The sequence below is a fragment of the Alosa sapidissima genome, chromosome 13 (genome assembly GCF_018492685.1).
Source record: "Alosa sapidissima isolate fAloSap1 chromosome 13, fAloSap1.pri, whole genome shotgun sequence".
NCBI lineage: Eukaryota > Metazoa > Chordata > Actinopteri > Clupeiformes > Clupeidae > Alosa > Alosa sapidissima.
The window spans coordinates 1,705,793-1,727,537 of NC_055969.1; the positions used below are offsets into that span (position 1 = coordinate 1,705,793).

The window sequence follows — 21,745 nt, forward strand, 5'->3', positions numbered from 1 at the left end:
CAGATTTGGTGTGGGGTTATGATGTTTGGAAGACATGTTTAGAAAATTGTGTGACAAGCAAAGATTTAGTGTGTAAGCAGTTGAAAAAAACTGTAATTGCACAGGAGGGAGGGGGAGGAGTAGTGAGCTAGCTCTCTGTTTTATTTGAACATCAACAGAAGGGACGTATCCCCGCTATCGCTGATACATTGAGCTGCTCTTCGATCGGACAAAACGCAACCAACCACTTGGGGCGCTGGTTGGGTTGGAGTTAAAAACGTCACTACGTATACTGCGTGACCCACGTGTAGATGTTTACGCCGCTTGCCTTCATTAGCGTCATCAGCAGCGACTGACTCGCCATCCCTAGACCACCGAGAAGTATGGATTATCCATCGAAAAACCAAAGAAAATTAATATGAGATTGCGTCGTTATCCGTAAAATTGCGTCGATTAAAGCTACCTTGATAGCGTTATTAGTTTCGGTTACATGCGGTCTTACTAAATGAGTCGTTGACGGAAAATCAGCCATCCCTTTCCACCACGAAGTTACCACTTTCATGGATTTACAGCATAGGCAGCAAACACTCGTGTCCTTGTAAACAGACCCTCACGGAGCTGCGACTCAGCGTTGTTCGTAGAGTACAAAAGAGCTAACGCAGTGCCTTCGAACATTAATTTAAACTAACGAGTGAGCTTCAACAATGGCGGAAAGTAAGGGCGTTTGCTGTCGGGCAAGGGAAAGTTTCAATGTCGATAAAGAAAAAACAACGAAATTAAAAACCAGGTGCATGTTTTTGTCGATGCGTGTGAAGGATTTAATGTTAACATTTACTGTAGCTAGCAGATAGGAAGCTAACGTATCATAGCTTGCAACTCGCCTAGCATATCGACGTCCCACTAAATTGTTAATTATGATGATCCTTTGAATTAAAAGACGGCCTTAACGTTATACCTACAAACTAACCGTTCATTTTTCCATCGGGGTATCTGAATCGTAAATAATAACTTGAGTAAATGGTGCAAATCTAGTTAACGAAATGAGATAGCTAGCGTGCTAATTTAAGTATTTTGATAGTTTTAACCACTGGATGTGACTGGAATAGGTATAACGTTCATAGGTTAGCAGTTTTCCGCGCTAACGTTAATAAGTCTGTGTTAGATCAAATGTCATTCGCTATGGAAGATTCTTTAGAGTCTGGTTGGGTCTCTGTGCGCCCAAATGTCTTTGATGAGAAGGAAAAGCACAAATTCGTTTTTATTGTCGCCTGGAATGATATTGAAGGAAAGTTTGCCATTACATGTCATAATAGAACTATTCAGAAGAGGACTGCAGTGAGAGATTCTCTCGTTGAAGCTGCCGAGAGCGAATTCGTTTCCGCAAAGGGTGAGAAAAAGAAACCAGCATCAGATAAACAGAAGTCTTCACTCAAAAGTCACTCGACAGACCGAACGGATATATGTATCCCCACAATTTCAGGGGAGATCCCGGTGAAGGGACTAAATGTTACCAAGAGACATATTACGGGGAAAACTGTGGAGACGAGGCCAGTAAGAAGTTATACGAATGGAAGGCTACTATTACCTGTAGACAACACTAAAGTTTCTGATATTGAAGTAATTGACCCATCCACCCTAATTGGTGACACTGACAACGCAGGGGGTTTGGAGGATTTAGACTGTTTTTTAAGGCAGGATTTCAGCTGGGCCAGCTTGTTCTCATTTCAAGACATGCGAACCGTTCACCTGCAACTCTGTGCGGTCAACTCTGACTTGGAACCGTGTTTACCCCCTTTCCCCGAGGAACATTCAGGAATGTGGACTGTGCTGTTCGGGGTCCCAGAGCTCACCCAACGAGAGACTGAGATTCTATGCTACCAGCTGCAGGTCTACTTAGGTCATGCCCTAGATACCTGTGGGTGGAAGATCCTCTCACAGGTGCTGTTCGCGGATGGTGACTCGGAAGAGTACTATGAGAGTTTGAGTGAGCTTCGTCAAACTGGCTACGAGGAAGCGCTTCACAGAGCCAAGAGACGCTTGCATGAGGTACCACTATCAACTAAATCAATTTTTTGCAGATGATGGTCAGGTAGGGCAGTATTTAGGATAATCACACTATAAGCTTGCAATAACGTGTCATTTTACATACAACACAAGGGTACATTTACAGATGCACAATACAAATACCAAAGCAGGGAAGTTTGCTGAATGTTTTTGTGAACTACAGATTTACCAAAGCCAAGAATAAGCTTATTTGATGAAAATGCATGTTACTGAAGCAGGCTTTTGAGGATACTTTGGAAGGAGGTTGTGTGACTAAGCGGTTGGATTTAGATTAGCCTAATATTTCTGGCATCCACATGAATAGGCTAATGAAGGTGTTTTTGAATTGGGTGAATGTGAGCCTATCATAAGGACCCCCCCCCCCCCCAAAAAAAAAAAAAAAAAAAGAAAGAAAAACAAATAAATTGCAATTGTATGTGATAAATTGTGAACACATCATGCGATCACACGCATGTTAACATCTAGGGTAAAAAATTAAACTTTAAACATCTCTATAGAACACATCTGGTATGATTACCAATCACTTAAAGTTTACAAAACAGGTTAAAGTTTGTTTTTATTTGCCCTAGATCAAAGGTTACAGCATTCTGAAGATCTGACGATAACAAGTGGAGTGTCAGGCAGTATAGATTTGTGCTCTTGAAAAGCTCATAATTTATCTGAAAGTAATTGGGAAAGATATTGCCCACTTTTTGCTTATTCTATTCTTGTTTTATGTTACACACATTTCTCTTGATATAGTTTTGACATAAAAATGAAGAAAAAATATATCTAAAGGGGTTTTAGGAGACTTTCAAAATAAGCTGTTCTGTAACTCCGTTACCATAAAATGTTGTTTTCCCCCCCTCCCTCAAAGGCATTAATCCCAAAAATGTAAATAATATCTAAAATATTTGATTTGAAAATTTTCATGCAAGTATAGGAAATATTCTCAGGTTAAAATGTGTTACTCCATTACCAATATGAGTCATTCCATGTCAGATCAGATAAGGTTGTTGCTGCACCGTCTCAGATTTTGTTCAAACCATATCATCAATGGGTCCTAAAATCAAGGCCTGGAAAGTATTTCTGTGCAAATCTTCTGTCTAATATCTTTTTCAGACCTGGAAATTGTTTCATCTTTACAACTTTAAAAACGTGCCATGTTTGGGCATTACTATCTTGACAAGTATTTTCCCTAGCCTCCTCAAATTCTAGGGTTAGACCAACTCATAAAAAAAATGTATAAACAATTTAAAGTCTGTACTAAATGTCTCCTGACTTTCGAAAGGGCCCTAGATTTCGAAAAAATGTGCAATAAGTGTGATATTGAGGGTATTAAACAGTTTTTTTCCATTTGGTATCAGTCACTATTTCCTCTTCAAATACATTAGTTTATTAATGTTTTTCAACAACAAAACAGTCTCCACATCAAATGACCATGACTATTATAAGGATAAAACAAGGCATGTTTGTATTTTTGTGTAATTTTCAAGCAACTGATGGTATGGGTCAATGACATAAGGTTTTTCAACAGGCCAAATTTAAAATTTTGAAAATAAGAATTTTTGTTGCAGTTGTTCAAACATTAAGAATGTTACGAAATATAGGTATACAAAAATCCATATTAAAATATACGAAAATCCATATTCAAATTTCAAGTAAAGTGATTTTAGTGTTTTTCACGAGGATGAATTGGTTGCGGCCTTAAAAAATGTCATGTGGTGCGACCATAGATTATCTTCAGTGTCCTGCCTGCGGGACGGTTACCTACCTACCTTACATTCTAAATCAATTGTATGCACCATATTGCTATGTAGCATAGTAATGTTATACACCATTTCAAAGCTTTGGCTCTTGGGAATCATGTACAATCTGTATAGTGCTTTACATTCTCAGATTAATTTTATTATGTCTCAATTGAATTTGATCCAAAATGCTCCCCTCCCCCTCCTCCGCTTTTGGTGCTACCCTGACTTCTGGCTGCAGTGTAGCTGCAGCACAATAAGTAGATGCAACATATTGGGTGCTGAAATATTCACAAGAATCCATGTTGTATTATCTTCATGTTGTATTATCCAATATTAGTTATACACACTCATTGAACCAACAAAGTAAATGCAAAAATAGAGACATTGTAATTATTCCATATTTTGTGTAGTCAGTCTATAATCAGAACACCTGACATACAATCTAAATAGTCCACAAGAAACCTCAAAGTGTTATCTTTCTTTTGAGACCAGCATTATGCTTCTACACAAAGGGGTTCATGTGCAGTAAGCATTTGATTGTCAGTATGCATTTTGGATAACAAAAAGTCCTATGGGGAGTTTCTATAGGCATTTTACAAAACACATGGGCAAATCTTGGCAAATAATAGTCTAAAGCACTCATATTTTCATTCTATATTGATCTACTTTTGCACACCGCTGCACAAGACCTGGTGCTAGGGCTCAGTTGTGTTTCTAAGGGATAGACCTAGAGGGCTGAAATGTGGTCAGTTCAGAGATGCTTGTAATCCGGCAGAAAGAAAAACTATATTCTAGCCTCTGTAACTCTTTATCAGTACATCACACAGTTTTTTCTGATTGTTGTCCAAGAAACTACAGTGTCTTAGCTTTCCAAAGAGGTCAGGCATTTGATTATAGGCCAAAGTATGTAGGAGCTCTGACCTCCTAAGTAGATGATGTGCAATGTCAGGCAAAAAACTCAAAATGGGGCATACGCATAAGAATTTAACATACAGATTTCAACTAATATTTAATTAATGATGAAAAAACATCATTAACATTGTGCCAAATATTTTGACTGTTTCCTACGAAAATTACAGGTTCTCAGCTTTCTATAGAGGTCCAGCATTTGATGGTTGGCCCCAAAAGAGGTGGGAACAATGCCCTTGTAAATAGACATTGACATTTTTATTGAGATCAATGTGGTTAAAATTAAATGTATTTCCTTAACATGTTTAACATTTCTTAATATAAACTTAAAAGTTCTTAGAAATATGAAGTGTTTAGAAACAAAGTATTTACATTTCTTTACTTTTTCTAAAAATTTTTAGTATTCTGATATTTTTGCTCTTTACTGTCATTGTCACCTTATAAAATATAAAAATACTTAGATCCCTTATTTTCCCTGTAAGTTGCATAAAACTGATGGAAAAGTCTGAAAAATAGCATTGACTTAAACATACTATATGACTGATGAATATGTTAACCACAGAAATTCTATTTTTCATTTTGAATTTAACACAGTTATTGCTATTATTGGTCGCACCACATGACGCTCCAAATGACTCAAGGATCTCATATTGATGATCTGCCATTGTCATATTTTCTGATATTTTATATTGTTGGTTGGTTTAATATTGTTGCCAATGAAAAGTCATTGTCCTACACCATGAGTCTCCAACATGTCACTCTCAAGCTAGCAGTCGCTTGCCGCCCCCTTCTGAGCTTGCCAGAGGCTGAAGCAGTAACCTACATTTAAACACAATTGTTGCTGCCTCAGCCTATGAATTTTATAAAAAAGTAAATCATGCAAAATGAAAAAAAAAAACTCAATTTAGGCTATCGTAGACCTCTTTAGCTATACAGAATAAGGTTTCCATTACAGCGCAGCACACGTTCCATGCATAAATGAAAGTGGATACCTTATCTCGCAATAAGCGGATAATAAGCGGAAAACCCGACACTCTTTCAACTACATGAAATTTAATAGTGATCCATCAAATACCCCACAGATTTCAATGGTCATCAGTCCCGATATTTAGCAATATAATCAAACAGTCCAAACGTAAATTAAATCCCAAATCGAACATCTTCTGCTTTTGATGGCCTACCGGTATGCTGCTCCAAAATAGGCCTATGTCTCACAATAAAACGCACCACGTAAGAAATGAAGGCCTAGCTGCCTCACACAAGCCTGCCCCAAATAAAGGTGCTGTGCTTTGCGCAGCCTAAATAATTTGAGGATTTACGATAGTCTGTCTCCTAAACATTCCTCACCCGTTATCTAGACATCCATGAAAACATTTGAAAACAAAACTCACTGCCATGTAATATTTGATCGATGTTTTGCTACAAATTATCTTTCATGTAATGAATACGCACACTAGAAAGTGAAAGTAGGCCTACTATGCGCTCCGTGTCTGTAGCTGTCTGTTCACCTCCGCAATCGATTTTAAGGTTCCTCAAATGGAGAACACATCCATGTTCTCCCGCGTTATAAGCTGTCATGCTTCTGTGTAACTTGCAAAATTCCTGACGGTTCCTGATTGCTAAACTTGTTTTCCTTTCCTGTCGATAGCGGTGGATGTAGAAGCACCTAGGCTATAATTTGACTTCAGCGGTGACAAATCCTGCTGAGAGAGAGGCACCCGCAAAGTGGTCCTGCGCGTGTCTGCATGGGGCTACGTTCAATTGAAGTCAAAGTTGGTCCATCCAGTCAATAGTCCCGCATTCAGGCCGCTCCATTATTAGATTAACGTTATCAAACAGCACTGTAAAATGTGTGCGGTAATTTCTCGCATTATGATGGCTAGAGTTGCGGGACTTTATTATTATGCCAATACCCGCAATCCCGCGCTGAAATTTAGGCCCTGGTTTTAAATTGAATTTCCCCTGGGAATCAATAAAGTATCTGTCTCTATCTATCTATCTATCTATCTATCTATCTATCTATCTATCTATCTATCTATCTATCTATCTCTATCTATCTATCTATCTATCTATCTATCTGCGCATCTTTTTTTCTCTCGCTCTCGGAGGTGGTGTGCCAAGCGTTTGCTCTGCTGCCAGCTTGTGCAAATATATCGTCCAAAATGCTTGATTGCATTGCATTCTCCACATTTTTAGCTAAATTTTCATGTACCACATCAGCATTTTTGTTGATGTTCATTTTGCAGTGAATCTTTTGTAAATTGCTGTACAATTAGCGTCGGGCCCTCGTTGACAGCCATGGCATACTGGTTAGCACTTCGGATTTGTAACCGGAGGGTTGCCGAACCCCGACCAGTAGGAACGGCTGAAGTGCCCTTGAGCAAGGAACCTAACCCCTCACCGAGCGCCACTGTTGATGCAGGCAGCTCACTGCGCCGGGATTAGTGTGTGCTTCACCTCACTGTGTGCTGAGCGTGTGATTCACGGATTGGGATAAATGCAGAGACCAAATTTCTCTCACAGGATGTACCACAGTAAATTGCTTGATTTAGCGTCGGGCCCTCGTTGGCAGCCTTTGGCTTGCCTCAGCTTGCCACTATTCACTCCTTCGTCTTCATTAACATTCCCGGTAGAATTCTCAATATTTTTGGCCTCTATGTGTCCAGTTACATAGTCTGTCTGTTCTTGGTCTTGCAGGGTTCCCGCGGATCCTTAAAAAGTCTTAAATACAACTTTCGGTTTTTAAGGCCTAAAAAAGTCTTAAATTGTCGGGGATGTCTTAAATTTTCGAAAGGGAGGTATTAAATTTGCGTATGGGACCGCCAGCGAGTGAGCGAGCGAAATGTCTCCATCCATCCGAACGCAATTGTATAAGTGACTATATAAGGCCACGGGAGGAAGTGTAGTGGTTGCAGAGTGAAGATTATTTTCACGGGTGTGGTTAAAGGTGTGAAAACGGTAATAATATGTACAAATATGCCTGACGTTTTCGTGGTGTAGCCGAGGCCTGAGAGATACACAGGTAGCCTACGTGAGCGGGAGAAAGTTGATAAGCCAGTTAGCGATAGGGTGGCCATATGTTCGAATTTAGGCCGGACATATGGATTTTAAAAGCTCTGTCCGGCGTCCGGCGCAGCCTCAAGCCGAACGTCATTTGTCGTCCTTTTTGGAGTTGCGTTGGGCATCTAGAATCTTTGCTCGGATGCAGCATGGTTTCACAAACTATGGCCGCGAAGACTGCTGGTCAAATTATGCGCAGTGCTTCTGTCACTCGTCTGATAATTTGCTGCGCAATTTATGAAGGAACCACGGACTGACTTGCATTTTCGCAATCAGAAGGAAATACTGTACATGTTAAGTTGATCTGTTTGCATCTTTCCAGCGTGTGTTGCTGCCTAGCCTAGGGAAATATCTGTCTAAGTTATAATACCTGTAGGCCAATATCTGTCAGCAGCTTGTTTGCCAGACTTTCCCAGTAGGCCTACTTCGCAAAAGTTGTGAAATATAACCGCATATTTTTTTTGATTGTCGGCGACTGCTACATAAAAAAAAAAACGTGCGTTCATAATATGTGCGTGCTTGAGATGAAACCAGCAGTTTTCAGCAGGATCCGAGGAGGACCTCTCTCTTAATTAATTTAAAACAAAACAATGTTTTACAATGTTTCAGTCAAGCTTTGGTTTGTTTAAATACAACTGGTATGCAAAATGTAAAGTAGTGGATTAACTGTAATTTGCTGTGCTGTATATGGGACATATGATGCATATGGGATTGGGAATAGATGCACATAGTAAATGATATAAAGTAGGCCTAGTAAGCACAACCAGATATGTACAGCCAGCTTCAAAAGCAAGCAGCCCAGACCCTAAAATTGGGCATTTATAGCTGTGAAGGTCACAATTCATTTTCTTTCGCCAAAATATATTTCGTAACTTCTGTAGACATCCAAAATTGGGTGGGGGTTAAAATTAGTAGAAAAAAAAACTGTTGTCGTATGTATCTTTTTGCTGTGGTCTTAATTTTTCCATTAAGATGTCTTGAAAAGGTCTTAAATGTCTTTAAATTTGCACTTGGAAAATGTGCAGATACCCTGTCTTGGATTTTGTGAAATACATTTCTAAATATCACCTGCTTGCTGCAGCTTCGGTCTGCACATCCTTTTAAAACCGCATCTTTTTCTCTCGTGAGTATTTAATCTGCTGCCGGCTTGTGACTCCACATTGCCCAAAAAGCTTGATTGCATTGTATTCATCACATTTTAGCTAAATTTTGATGTACCACATCAGCATTTTTTTCAATTACCTTCCGGCCCTCCTCTTGGCTGCCTTCACTCCTTCGTCTTCATCAATCTTTTACATACATAAGCTCTGTCTGTTTTTGGTTTTGGATTTTGTGAAATACATTTCTAAATAAATGTGACTTATAGTCCGGTGCGACTTATATGTTTTTTTCCTGTTCATGACACATCTGATGCGACTTATAGTCCGGAAAATACGGTATGGGGATCTGATCTGGTGTTTTACGACTGCATAATTGGTACGATGTAGGTCTTAATTTTCATTAAAGTGGTCTTAAAATGGTCTTTAAGTCTTAAATTTGGGGTGGTCAAACCTGGGGAAACCTTGAATAGGTTCTCAAAACAATTTCATACAGACATAAGGTGCTTATAGAGCAGGTCCATACAGATTATTTGTCAAATAAACCAGTAAAACAGTATTAGGGGATGAATACCATTCACACCCAACTTCTGTCATAGCTCATATTTTTAAAATAAGTCAGTGAAACCAGTATCCTGACAAACCATACCTGCCAATGTTTAGCTTTTAAAAAAACGGGAGATTTTTTCTTTTCTTTTGGGGGGATTCAGTGTTTGTACAGAATCAAGTGTTTGCGTATTTAACATGCTTCATACACTCCTTGCAACACTGCATCAGTAGCATTTCGTTTGTTGCTTTTACCTTACCGAAATAGATACGCATGCCAGTTATCTGCCTGCAGCCTTCCTCCAAAACTCCAAAGATGCTCCAAAGATTATGTTCCGAGGATGCCTATTGTGTATCAACAATAACAGTTATAATGTGTTAATCACAACATTTCTTCTAACAATTTGACGGTCCGGGTCCGGACCTTGACGTAATCCTATCCAGTCCCGGACCATATTGAGATATTTTCACAGAAGATTTCAAAGCTGTGCTAAATGTTTCGTAGGCTTTAACAGAGGATTAACTTCAGTAGCTTCAGGAATCATCATCTCACTTGCTGCTACTCAACCAATCAAATCTGTGCATTCTGATACAGTCGAGTCAGTGAGTGAAGTTACCATGGTGAACAGACTCAGCCTGACAGGGAAAACGAAAGAGAGGAGACAGGAAGAGAAATTGGATGAATATGTAAGTTAGCGATAAGTAAGTTATTTTCAAATCATGGATTGCTTAACGAGGAGAAAGCTAGACAGTGAAGAAAGAGCTTTTAATAACAATTGAAACGTCTGTTATACATGTTTATATTCTGAGACAGTAGCCTAGCGATCATTAAAAGTGTCAATTTGAAGCACCACTAACAACGTTACTAGACAAAGCAGGATTTCTGTTCAACATAAAAAAAGCATTTAAAGTTCCTGATAGACAGGTTCAAGGAACCAGCTGTGGAATGTCCCTCCTTGTCTCAGCTCAAATCTTATTTCAAGTTGACGTTAAGATCTTAAAATAGCTAAGGCTACTCTGTTTTTCTTCCCAATTACTCTTATCTTGGCTTATTTCTCCTCATTTCAAATGTTGCCTTCTAGGCTACTTATTTTATTTCACAATAAACATTAGGCCTAGGCCTACAACTATGCTACATTACATCCATCCGTCTGTCTGTCTGTATGTATGTATGTATGTATGTATGTATGGCCTATAGGGATGTCACTATTCTCCAAATCCACGATTCGATTCAATCTTTTTTTAATATTACTATTAATGCATTCCTTATTTCCATTTCTGTTTCGGGGGGCTTTTATTTTGAAACCGCTTTTTATTTTGAAACCGTTCCAACTGTGAGGTTGTAATGTAAACAGAACGCAACACTATGGAGTTTTTCAACCTTCATAATATATTTCCAAGACCCTTGTGATGGTACATCGACTTACAATAGGTTGAATGACACGTATGCCATAGCCTGACGGGGTCTGTATCGCTTTTACTTGCACTACGGAAGTTCTGGGTGCGGGTAGTAACCCGAGCACAAAAAGAACTACAAAATTCGACTGCTTTACGGCATACTTCACTTCCCACCCCCCACCCCCATTTCCTCAAATTCGGACGTAAGAGAACTAGCGTTTGTTTGCCGGCTGTCACGCGTATGTTGTTGTCATGGCCGAAGCAGTAACGAAACCGAAGAAGGCATAGGTTTTGTCGGAGGAGATTAGAAAGAGAAAGGGAGGGTGACAAAATCAAAGGCAGGACGAGGATCAATATCAGCGTTCGCTCGCTGGCATGAGCTAAAGGAGGAGGAGGGGTGCCCAACCGATGCTGACTTGGTCGTCATGCTGTTGGACTAGTAAGTGTAGGCCTATTTCTTGCATACTATCTCTAGTTTTTCGAATTTGTTGTCTGCCTAGCTATGCTGCCTAGCTGTCTCCATTTATCTTCATTAATCTACTGCTAGTAGAGGAGTGAATTAGCCTATCAATAATCTGGTAGCATTCTCGTTCTGATTTGAGCATTGAAATCGATGACCTGTAAATCGCAAATGTTTGACATATAATCGCTATGGTTACGTGGTTATGATGCTAACGGATTTAATCACAATTTAGCCAGTTGTCTTCTATGCCAACAACAATCCTTGCAGGACATGCATGCAGGTTTGTTGAGGGACAGAGACTCAAGGAGAGGCTGTGCAAAGGTGCACATAGCTCTACAATGAAAGGATTTCATTCAATTTAAGTAGTACAACTTGGAAAATCATTGTGTGGTGGTCAGTGTTGATATTGTGGTAGGCCGCCACAAGTAAGTCAATGTATGGGAAACACTGAAATCATCTAGCCTAATGACTGCAGGCTGATAGTCATGTTTGTTTGTTTATTTTTCTGGTGAAAGTGTCTTGCCTCAGGCTAATGCAATCGATTTTTCGACTTTGCAGATTCATCTATGGTAGCTTGATATTATAATATTGACGATATATGGCTATTACCACACAACTATTAAATTGAATTAGCATATCCATTCTGTAAAACAGTAGCCAATAGGCTACTATAATGACGCTGGCTTGTAAACGTGAGCTACGCGATCTTTTGGCGTTTTGAAAAAAATAAAACCCATGAAATTATATTCATATGACATGCTGAAATATATGCCACTGTACCTGGGATGAAGACATTTCACACACAACGCTGGCGGGGTATCGCTTGTCAACAAATACACGTGTATCCCCTGGTGTAACCATGACAGATTTTACGACAGTAGTAGAAGACAATACTGTTTCTCAACTGTAGGGGGACCCCGAGAGCAAAACTTCCATGGTGTTGCTTTAATTGTCGTGAATGAACGCCAAAATACACACCGGTGACTTCAAAGTAGCAAGATTTCAATAGGTTGATGTGTATATTTTAATTGTCTGCAGTCTAAAATTAGAGGAGAGTTGACGCTGCAGCACGTGCGTGTGCATTTGTGTATCTTGGCATACATGCTGGACGTGACATTGGGGTGTGGCTGCATCGTCAATTCTACTTTTGAGTTTGAGGAAATGGGAATGTCAGACTAACAGAAAAAATTAATGGATCCGTGATTGTAAAATTAAGTTTGATGGTCATGCAAGTTCCAGGAGTTTCTCGGGAGAAATAACAAAACGGGAGGGCGAGATCATGAAATACGAGAGAAACCGGGGAAAAACGGGAGTGTATGACAAACAAGCAGCATTTTAATGCCAGTCATATTTTACATTTGTTAAATAAACCACAGTGAAACCTTAACTGCTGCCATTGGTCAATTCCTCTGTAGGTTATCTGACAGCCCAGTGTGAGAGGCGCAAGCCGCGTAACATTGTTTATTTTTACAGCCAATCACTGCTGTCATTTTATTTTATTGATTTGATCTTAGTTATGGAAGCTAGATTTGAAGGAAGGCAGATAAAATCCAACGGGCTGCATTCGCCCCGTAGGCCAATAGTTGAATAGCCCTCCTAGTGCTTTTGAGATATTGCCACTGTCTGCTCACATTGGTGACCGCACCAGAGCAAACACACTTCGCAGTTCCTCCGGAAATGCATTCTAGTTGTAAATGTTTATTTTGGTATTCCCAAATCACCTGTAACTATATGCATTTATTCTGTGAATGGGACATGGTACAATATTAGTACTTTGCACATTAAATATCCATATAAACTTAGAACAAAAAAAATGTCTCTTGTTTCTTCAAACTTCAATCATCCAATCCAACAAACATCAAACAAGTCAATGGCAGAATAAGCTGTTTGGCAATGGTAGAGAAGATTTGGCAAATTTTCCATGGGCGCAGCCCACATACTCAACCCTGCTGCTCATCCCACAAGTGCATATTCCTTACACATGGGATACCATTTGAAAGGGAACTAAACAGGCTTTCCAACAGTATACGATTTATTGCCAAAAAGCATTGTTAGTACAGCAGATTGTTAGCGTAGCAGTCATTACCGAAGCTGCAGGGGGAGCTGTGTAGTGAAAAATGCGAGCCCAAATCCAGTGGAAACCCAGAAACAGCGAAGGAATAACCAGACCTGCATAGTGCTTCTTTAAATTGTTTACACATGCTTTTTATGAGTTGGTCTTCCAACCTAGAAAATTTGGGGAGGCTAGGGACCATATTTGTTAACATATTATAAGTAATTATCTAAGTACTCTTTTGATCCCGTGAGGGAAATTTGGTCTCTGCATTTATCCCAATCTGTGAATTAGTGAAACACACTCAGCACACAGTGAACACACAGTGAGGTGAAGCACACACTAATCCCGGCGCAGTGAGCTGCCTGCAACAACAGCGGCGCTCGGGTGAGGGGTTACGTGCCTTGCTCAAGGGCACTTCAGCCGTTCCTACTGATCGGGATTCGAACTGGCAATCCTCCGGTTACAAGTCTGAAGCGCTAACCAGTAGGCCACGGCTGCCCCCAATATTAATGCCCAAACATGGCATGTAGGGCTGGGCGATATGGCTAAAAAATAATATCGCAATATTTTTAGTCTATTTCGACAAAAAATTATACAATATATATCTCGATATTTAGAAATTTACTTTAAAATAATTCATGAATTCTCACTTTCACCCTGTGATGTTTTAAATCATACCACTACGATGCTGTAGGCTAGGCTAAATCATAATCCAGGCCAATCCCTGCCAATAATGATCTGCATAAAACATTCTTGGTTATTCATAGGTGGTTTTTATTTTATATTTGCATGTAAAAGCAGGGGTGAAAGTAGTTTTGAATTCTTTCCAGTAGCCTACTACTTTCTCATAGGGAAAAGTGTGCACGCAAAAAAGTCAACACACTTAATAGTGGGGTGATGGTGATAGCGGGGATACGTCACTTCTGTTTATATATATATATATATATATATATATATATATCAACAGAATATACATATATACCCAATTTAAAGGTTGCGATTTCAGTCCCAAAAAAGGCCCAATCATAAATGATCACATTCATCTAATCCTTCCTAACGATCCGCTAGCTGCCTGCTCCATAAGCAGGCAGTAAAAAAAAAAACGTGTCTCTGTAGACAACCTAGGCTCTGAGATCTGTACACAAAAACAAATGCTACCAACAAGGGTTGGCAACCCCTCAAAGGCAAAATAAAGTGTTTCAACCAATAACCGACGAGATGCGTGTTTAGGAGAGTTTTAATTGCACGGGAGGGAATAGCGAGCTAGCTCTCTGGTTTGTTTGAACATCAACAGAAGTGACGTATCCCCGCTATCACCATCATTGGTGGTAGGTAAAATTACTGCAGTTAAATGATGCTTATGAATGCTGTCCCCAATACTTTTCACAATTTTTTTTCAAGAGTAATATTATTGGTTATCGTATCGGTATCGGCCACAACAAACCAATAAATATCGGTTATTGTTATCGACCCTAAAATTCTAATCTCTACATATAATTAACATAATATAATATGGTGTTACAGTGGGTCCCCGTTAAGTTTGGACGGGTTCCTTCATGAATCACGCACCCCATTTTCTCAGCAGAAATGGCACAAACTGCAGTTGACACAAACAACCACAAGGTGTCACTTGGGTGCAACTACTATTTTTGATGCGACTGACTTACTGCTTCCATGACGCAGCGGGGGCACGGGAACTTAAATTGATCACGGTAGTTTAAGCTTACACTTGACAAAACATTCTAATATGAAAATGTAGATGCAATTGTTGTAAAATGGTGCAGCTCCTTTAAGAAAGCACCGTGTGCAGGGATGGAGAGAGAGAAAGCGAGAGGGGATAGGCCTATGTGTGTTAGAACTTAGCGTGTGGAAAAAGTACGTGCTGTTGAGACTGGAGCGAGTCATATTCAAAATAATGCAAAAAAAAGCAATTATCCTCATTCATTGCAACCAAAGCATGCCTGCTTGCCGACGTTTAAACGAAAAATATATCAAAGCACCTTTTGCGTTTGAATGTAGCACGAAAAATTTTTTAAACAGCTGGACAAATGATTTAGCTAATTGATTATATAACCTGTACACCAGCAATTGTTGAACATTTACCTGTACAAGTACATTGACAGTAGCCCAGCCTAACAGTATGTTGTAGGCCTACTGTAGAAATTTCACTTAAATTGCAACCGCAACATGCCTGCTTGCCAACGTTCAAACGACAACGAAAAAGATAATAAAACAACAAGAGGGTTGAGTCTGAATGACACTGAGTTTTTAGACACTGAGTTTTTGTAGTTAATAAATATTTTCGTATAAAAAAATGGTCATTCTTCAATCTCCTTCACTGACGCCTATGGAAAAGGCTTAACGTCCCAAAACAACGATCAATGATCATCAAATTTCTTTCTCACATTGCTCCTCATAACCATCTATAAAAAAGTGTTTTTTCTTTTCTTTTTGAGCACATCCGAATCCCAGGACATAACGCACTGGACCTTATAATAGGCTCAAGATATAATTCCAAAGGGGGCAGATAGGGGCCACTGCACTTAAAACTTAAAAAGATGAAGCTTTCCGAACTTTGAAATTGTGATCAGTGACTGGCATCGGGTGAACGAAGCTTTTCGAAGTTGAACAGGCTATTAAAAACTATTTGCGCACCTCCATGTCACAGGAGAGACTAGGCTCTCCCTTCTATGAAAAAGACGTTAGGCTACCTGCAAACTGGCCTATGATTTCATTGCTGAGTTTGCGGCAAAGCAAGAAAATGTTTTTTTTCCTGAGTCAGGATATGGCGAGTCAGTGTCATTTATTTGTCCAATGTTAGCCTATAGATACAGACCAGTACATCTTATCAATAGTTTGAATGTCGTGTGTGTTTCTGCTCATTGACAAATACCGTTCAGCATAATGATTCATGCCCAATTAATTCCCCCTGTTAAAGTGTTCGCCTTTGTTACACTATTTGGTTTCGTGATGTAGCCTATGATAAACACCATATGGCCAAATATGTGACTCAGCTAATGTTATAGGCTATACAATTGAATTTCCCCTCTTAAAGGCAAGCTGGTGTAGCTTATTAGACTAGGCTACTATTAAAATACACCGACGGTAGCCTTGGCTATGTGTAAAGTAAGCTAACGCATGATTTTATGCACGTAAGTGAAAAGGGCCTTGCATCTGTCAAGTTCGCACAGGGCCTCGCATCCCCTTGCGACGGCCCTGCAGCTCCTCCTAAGACAGCGAGGAAAAAGTTAAAATATGCGATAAACCCGGGAAAAGTTGACAGGTTTGTTTCGGTCCCGGTGATTATTTGTGAAATTGTGCAAACGACAGCCTTTTCAAGGCATTTCAAGGAAGTAGTCGTAGCATACAAGCTCCCAAATTGACCCAGTAGCCTAAGGCATCAATAAATTGTTGGGACTGGGGAGGGTCATGCGTTTTTTCTCAATCACTTTGGAGGGTCATAGAAAAAATTCTTGCTGGCGAGGGAGGGTCACGTCTTTTTTGACTAACGCTCCCAAAACTCCTCCGGTAGCCCCTTAATTAAATAAATAACGAACAGTCCCTAATTGATTAATAGCCTAGGCCTACACCAGCAATTGTTGAACATTGACCTGTACAGGACATTGACAGTAGCCCAGCCTAACAAGCAAATGTTGCAAAATACATCAAAAGACGCAATTAATCAGAAATAAATAATGTAATCTGCATCGCTTTATTTAACAAACTGCAAGCAACAAGAGCATTGAGTTCGCTGTAAGGCCAAACCCAAGAGCAAAGCCTATCTGTTAAGGCAGTCGATAGGCTATATAACGAGCTGTGTGCCTGGAAAGACGATAGATGACGGCTCTGGTCATCCCATACCCTCCCCCCACTTCCTGTAGCCTACCATTATGAAGGCCTGTAGCCTAAAACGACTCGTTGCCGTTTTGTGACATTAAGCTTTTTCACGTTAAGCCCCCCTCCCCCATCCCCTTCTTTCACAAGCAGTGGGGGAGCGCGGGGCACAAAGTAACACATTTTGGTAGACAAAGGAGGGTTCTCCGCGCTTCTGTCGTTTGGCCACAATCCGTTGCAACCAGGCCAGGACAGATATTTTAGAGAGGAGAGACGCCGGTGCAGCTCAGATGTCTTCTTAATTTTCTTTATTCTTCAGTAAAAGGTGCAGAACATTATTAAACTTTGACTAACATTTCGATGTGTCGATGTTTTTCGCTGCGCGTCGTGGTCCGGTTCGCCCTGTCGGGACTTATTTTCCCAGTAATGACCGGCGTTCTATACATTATCCCTTACTTATTTTGGCCATATCGACTTGATAAAACCAGTAAAGATGGTTGATAAACTGCTCATTTCTTAGAAGTCTGAAGCATTTGGCCTGTAGAGCCTGACCGACATGGGATTTTGAAGACCGATACTGATCGATATTTGAGAGCTTTAAAAGCTGATAACCGATTTATCGGCTGATAGTAATTTTTAACCAACACAATTTAAAAATGTTCTCCCATAACAATTTTGATCAAGGTAGGGCATTATCTGTTGAAATAGGCCTAACTATCTGGTTTCCTAATGAAAGGCTCTTATACAGTACTTTTTAAAAATTAAGTAGTGTATAGTCTTTTCACCTTTTGAAAACTGCCATTGCACAATCTACATTGTGGGCTATGCAAGCAAAAGTTTTACTTTACTTTTAGCCTTTGCAAACCTTGCACTTTCTTGCTTGGTGTAAACACCTATGTTGAAATGCAAAAAAAAGAAGACCAAGACTAAGGAGTATGTGAGTATTTGGGAATTAATGTTAGCTCAGAAAACTTGTTTCATATGCTTACATTTATTTTGTGTGCAGTCTTTGTGAGCTTAATGTAACAGTTTACACTCACTGACGGCACTGACAGAACCACCAAGGACAGTCTAAGCGATGTGACCGTCAACACAAAACAGCAGTTTTAGCAAACAGAACTGTTTTTAAGGATGCATCGTACTTCATGCAACAAACTGTGCAACCAGGAACTGACATTTTAATTTTCTTGTCACCAAGCTAACCAGCATCAAGCTGGCTAAATAGTGTAGCTGAATAACTGCGTTACGTTAACATATCAGACACCTATTCAGCCTGTTGTTCTGTGTGCTATTGTGTAGTTGAATAATTTACCTTTCCAGATTAAATGTCTGTTCTTGGTCTTGGATTTCGTGCAATACATTTCTAATATGCGACTTATAGTCCAGTACGACGCATTTTTTGACTGATGCGACTTATACTCCAGAGCGACTTATGGTCCGAAAAATACGGTAATACAAATACGTCTACGCTGATCTGGTTATTTGCTTTAATGCTTCCTTGAGTATCCCAACTTTGTTTATTCAATGCCCATTTATTCATCTCCCACTCCAAAAAGAAAAATATTCTTGAACGCTATACGTTAGTAATTAGCTTAGTACGTCATGGAAATTCAGTTTTTTTTGTCAGGGAAATGAAGGAAAAGTCAATGAATTTTACATTTGACTTAGAGTGGGAACCCTGAAATGCAGATACCGATAGTTTGGAAAATGCCTAATATCGGCTGGTAATATCAGCTCGCCGATGAATTGGTCGGGCTCTTTCCAACAGTGATATTTGAATTTGCTTTAATTGGGTGTGATCACGGCACAAAAATCATAATCCATAATCCTAAATCAGAAGTAAATAAATAAGTAGAATATTAATAATATTAAATTGTTATTTAAGGTACAATAATTTAAGGTACAAACGCACACACACACACCATTACTACCCCCCCACCCACACACACACACACACACTGACAAGTGAACACTTATACACAAACGCACACATGCACACTCCTTTACATACTCAAAAGTTGCGTGCATGGCAGGGTTTAAAACATGAACTCTCAAGAGTTAATAACAGAGTTAATAACATTACAGCGAGCCATTTGAGATGGGGGACCAAAAATAAGTAGGCTAATTTTCATGGTCGATTACGTTGACTAATCACGGCAGCACTAAAAGTAGGGGATGGAGTAGGAGATTGACAAGCGTGATTTACTTTTGCAGATAGAATGTGCAGGACTGAGCGGAGGCCATATTTTGTGCCGCTTTGCGGTACATCTAGTTTCAGCTGGTAGCACATTGTGGAAAACTAATGAAATATCTTTGTCTTCGTCTTTGCCCAGCTGTTAGAGAGGCAGCGCAGCATGGAGAGCATGGTGGAGCTGCTTGATCTGTATACTCAGCAGGATGAAGCATATGGAGACCTTGTGGAGGCCACCACTGAATTATATCACTACCTGCTCCAACCCTTCAGAGACATGAGGGAGCTGGCTATGCTACGCCGACAGCAGATCAAGGTGATTAACATCGATTCCCTTGTTTACACATATACTGCACCTACCCTGAGTGTTGCATTGGTCGCAATGTTATCTGTTGCTTAAAGTGTAACTCTTGCCAAAATGCATCCGAGGGTGTTTTTGTGAATGTACCGGAGTCAAACTTTCGTTTAACAACATAATTGTGTCCGAAGCGCCACTTTTAAACTTGTTGAGTTGCCGTTTTCGGGTGAAATGGCCTTTTGAATGGGAATCCTAGGGGCAATACTATTTTGATACATGATGGCGTCAAAATCGCTATTTTTAAAACACTAAGAAGGCTCGACACAACATGAAACTTTGATTTAAGTATCATCAGTGCCTCTACACATGAACTCGAGCATTGAGAACATTGTTCGTGTACACAGTTTACTAAAAAGAAAGGTTTTGGACAACTCACTCCTTGGCTGGCAAGATGGCGGCGGGCAGAAAAAAAGAAGAGTTGTTCAAAACCTTTCTCCGAAGACTTGTTCTTCTTCTTCTTTTTATCACAGTGCATGAAAATGCACTGTTCTGTTATCCGAAGTTGTCGGCCTCTTTTTACAGCGCATGAAAATGCACTGTTCTGTTATCCAAAGTCGTCGTCGTCTTCTTTTTATTCCTCCCACCATATTTCTGCGTCTAATTCAGCTTCAACCGTTTAACGGAGAAATTTCAAACTTTGTAGCGTAGGTCCTGAAAAGGACACTTAAGGAATGTATTTTTATATAGTAACAAAAAACAAGCTTATTTTCCCCATAGACTTTGCATTGGCACTATGACATTGCAATGGGCTAATTCAGTTTGATTTGTACCTGTATCAACTGCCAGCTGCTCAACTAGGCCCCCTCAAAGAGCCAATTAAACTGATTGCACCTGTATCAACTGCTTTCTGCTCAACTAGGCCAATTCTACAAGGATATAAGGCACATTCCATCCAACTTTCTATCCAGATATCATCTTCAAACATTCACTCATCCACCCAACATCCATTAAACCAATCTGCCTGTCAACATCCATTAAACTTTCTGTCTATCAACATCCATTACACTATCTACATTCAACTTTTAAACAATCTACTGTCTCAGGCTTTAAGCATACAATCTGGCTTTCTTAAAGATGCCCTGGCACACATATTCCATTACTTTGTGGTAATGTTCTACCATGGACTCTGTACATTTTTTTTGTGGAAAACATGCCTTTGTTACCTTGTTTCAAGCCATTCTAGTGTGGTATTGAAAGCCTGCTTGAAGACTCAGCTCGATTTGCGCCAGTTCTCATTAATATTCAACGAGCTAAGCTGCTTGACTCTGATTGGCTAACAGCTAGTAGGTTTCGTCCATAACATGACAGCCGTTATCAACTAATTTTAGCTTCATGGCATGAACTTAGCTTGGCTAGTGAGTGCTAGCATTGTCCAAATGTGCATAAATAAAACCTGCTAGGCTAGTGAGTTCATTAAACCTGTATAACATAGCACTTCATTGAGTTGACAATTACGTTTTACTTACAGGCAGTGGTCGTAGACTGCGATGGTAGCCTGCTCCAGGCTTCAACAGCAACTTTTTTGCAAAGCCTGTGACACTGTTCCAAAAAATAAACTGAAGCCATTTGATCCTCAAGTCTGGGTTCTTGGGCAAAATGCATTGTTTAAGTCCGTTGACATTCAGCCATTCTTGCATAGGCCTACGAAAACTGTCAGAGCTAAACAAATTTTGTGGGCATGGTCTCAACTGGGCGAGCTCATGAATAGTAATGAGCTCATCAATTCCACGTCAATCTGAAGAGCTTTTGCAATTGGCCTAATTTCTCCGCTTATTTCTTTTCAGTGGCTAGAGCTGACAGAGGAGTTAGCTGTTCATTTTCACATTCACGACATAGCACAAACACATATGGACCTAACATGTTGAAAAAAATACAAGTAAAAACGGTTTTGTGTGGCAGGGCACCTTTTAAGACTACAGATCCTGTTCAACTGTTTCCTCTGCCCACAACTTTTTAAAAATAAAACTGAACTTTTGTCTCATAGCTCATCTCGGCTTGTCCCTTGCACTCCGAAATCTGGCGCTAGTTAGCCGATGCTACCAACAGGTTTTCGATGGGGG

General features: G+C 39.9%; 1 protein-coding gene across 2 annotated transcripts in view; it reads left to right on the forward strand.

The window, feature by feature from the left end:
* The first annotated feature begins 298 nt into the window (after positions 1–298).
* jmy (junction mediating and regulatory protein, p53 cofactor) overlaps positions 299–21,745 on the forward strand; it is a 65,155-nt gene continuing 43,708 nt past the window's right edge. For both annotated transcript variants that reach the window (XM_042058540.1, XM_042058541.1), the window contains exons 1-2: positions 299–2,025; positions 19,470–19,643. In XM_042058540.1, the coding sequence (XP_041914474.1) occupies positions 1,147–2,025; positions 19,470–19,643 (1,053 nt within the window). In that variant the 5' untranslated portion in view covers positions 299–1,146. The remainder of the gene's footprint in view (positions 2,026–19,469; positions 19,644–21,745) is intronic.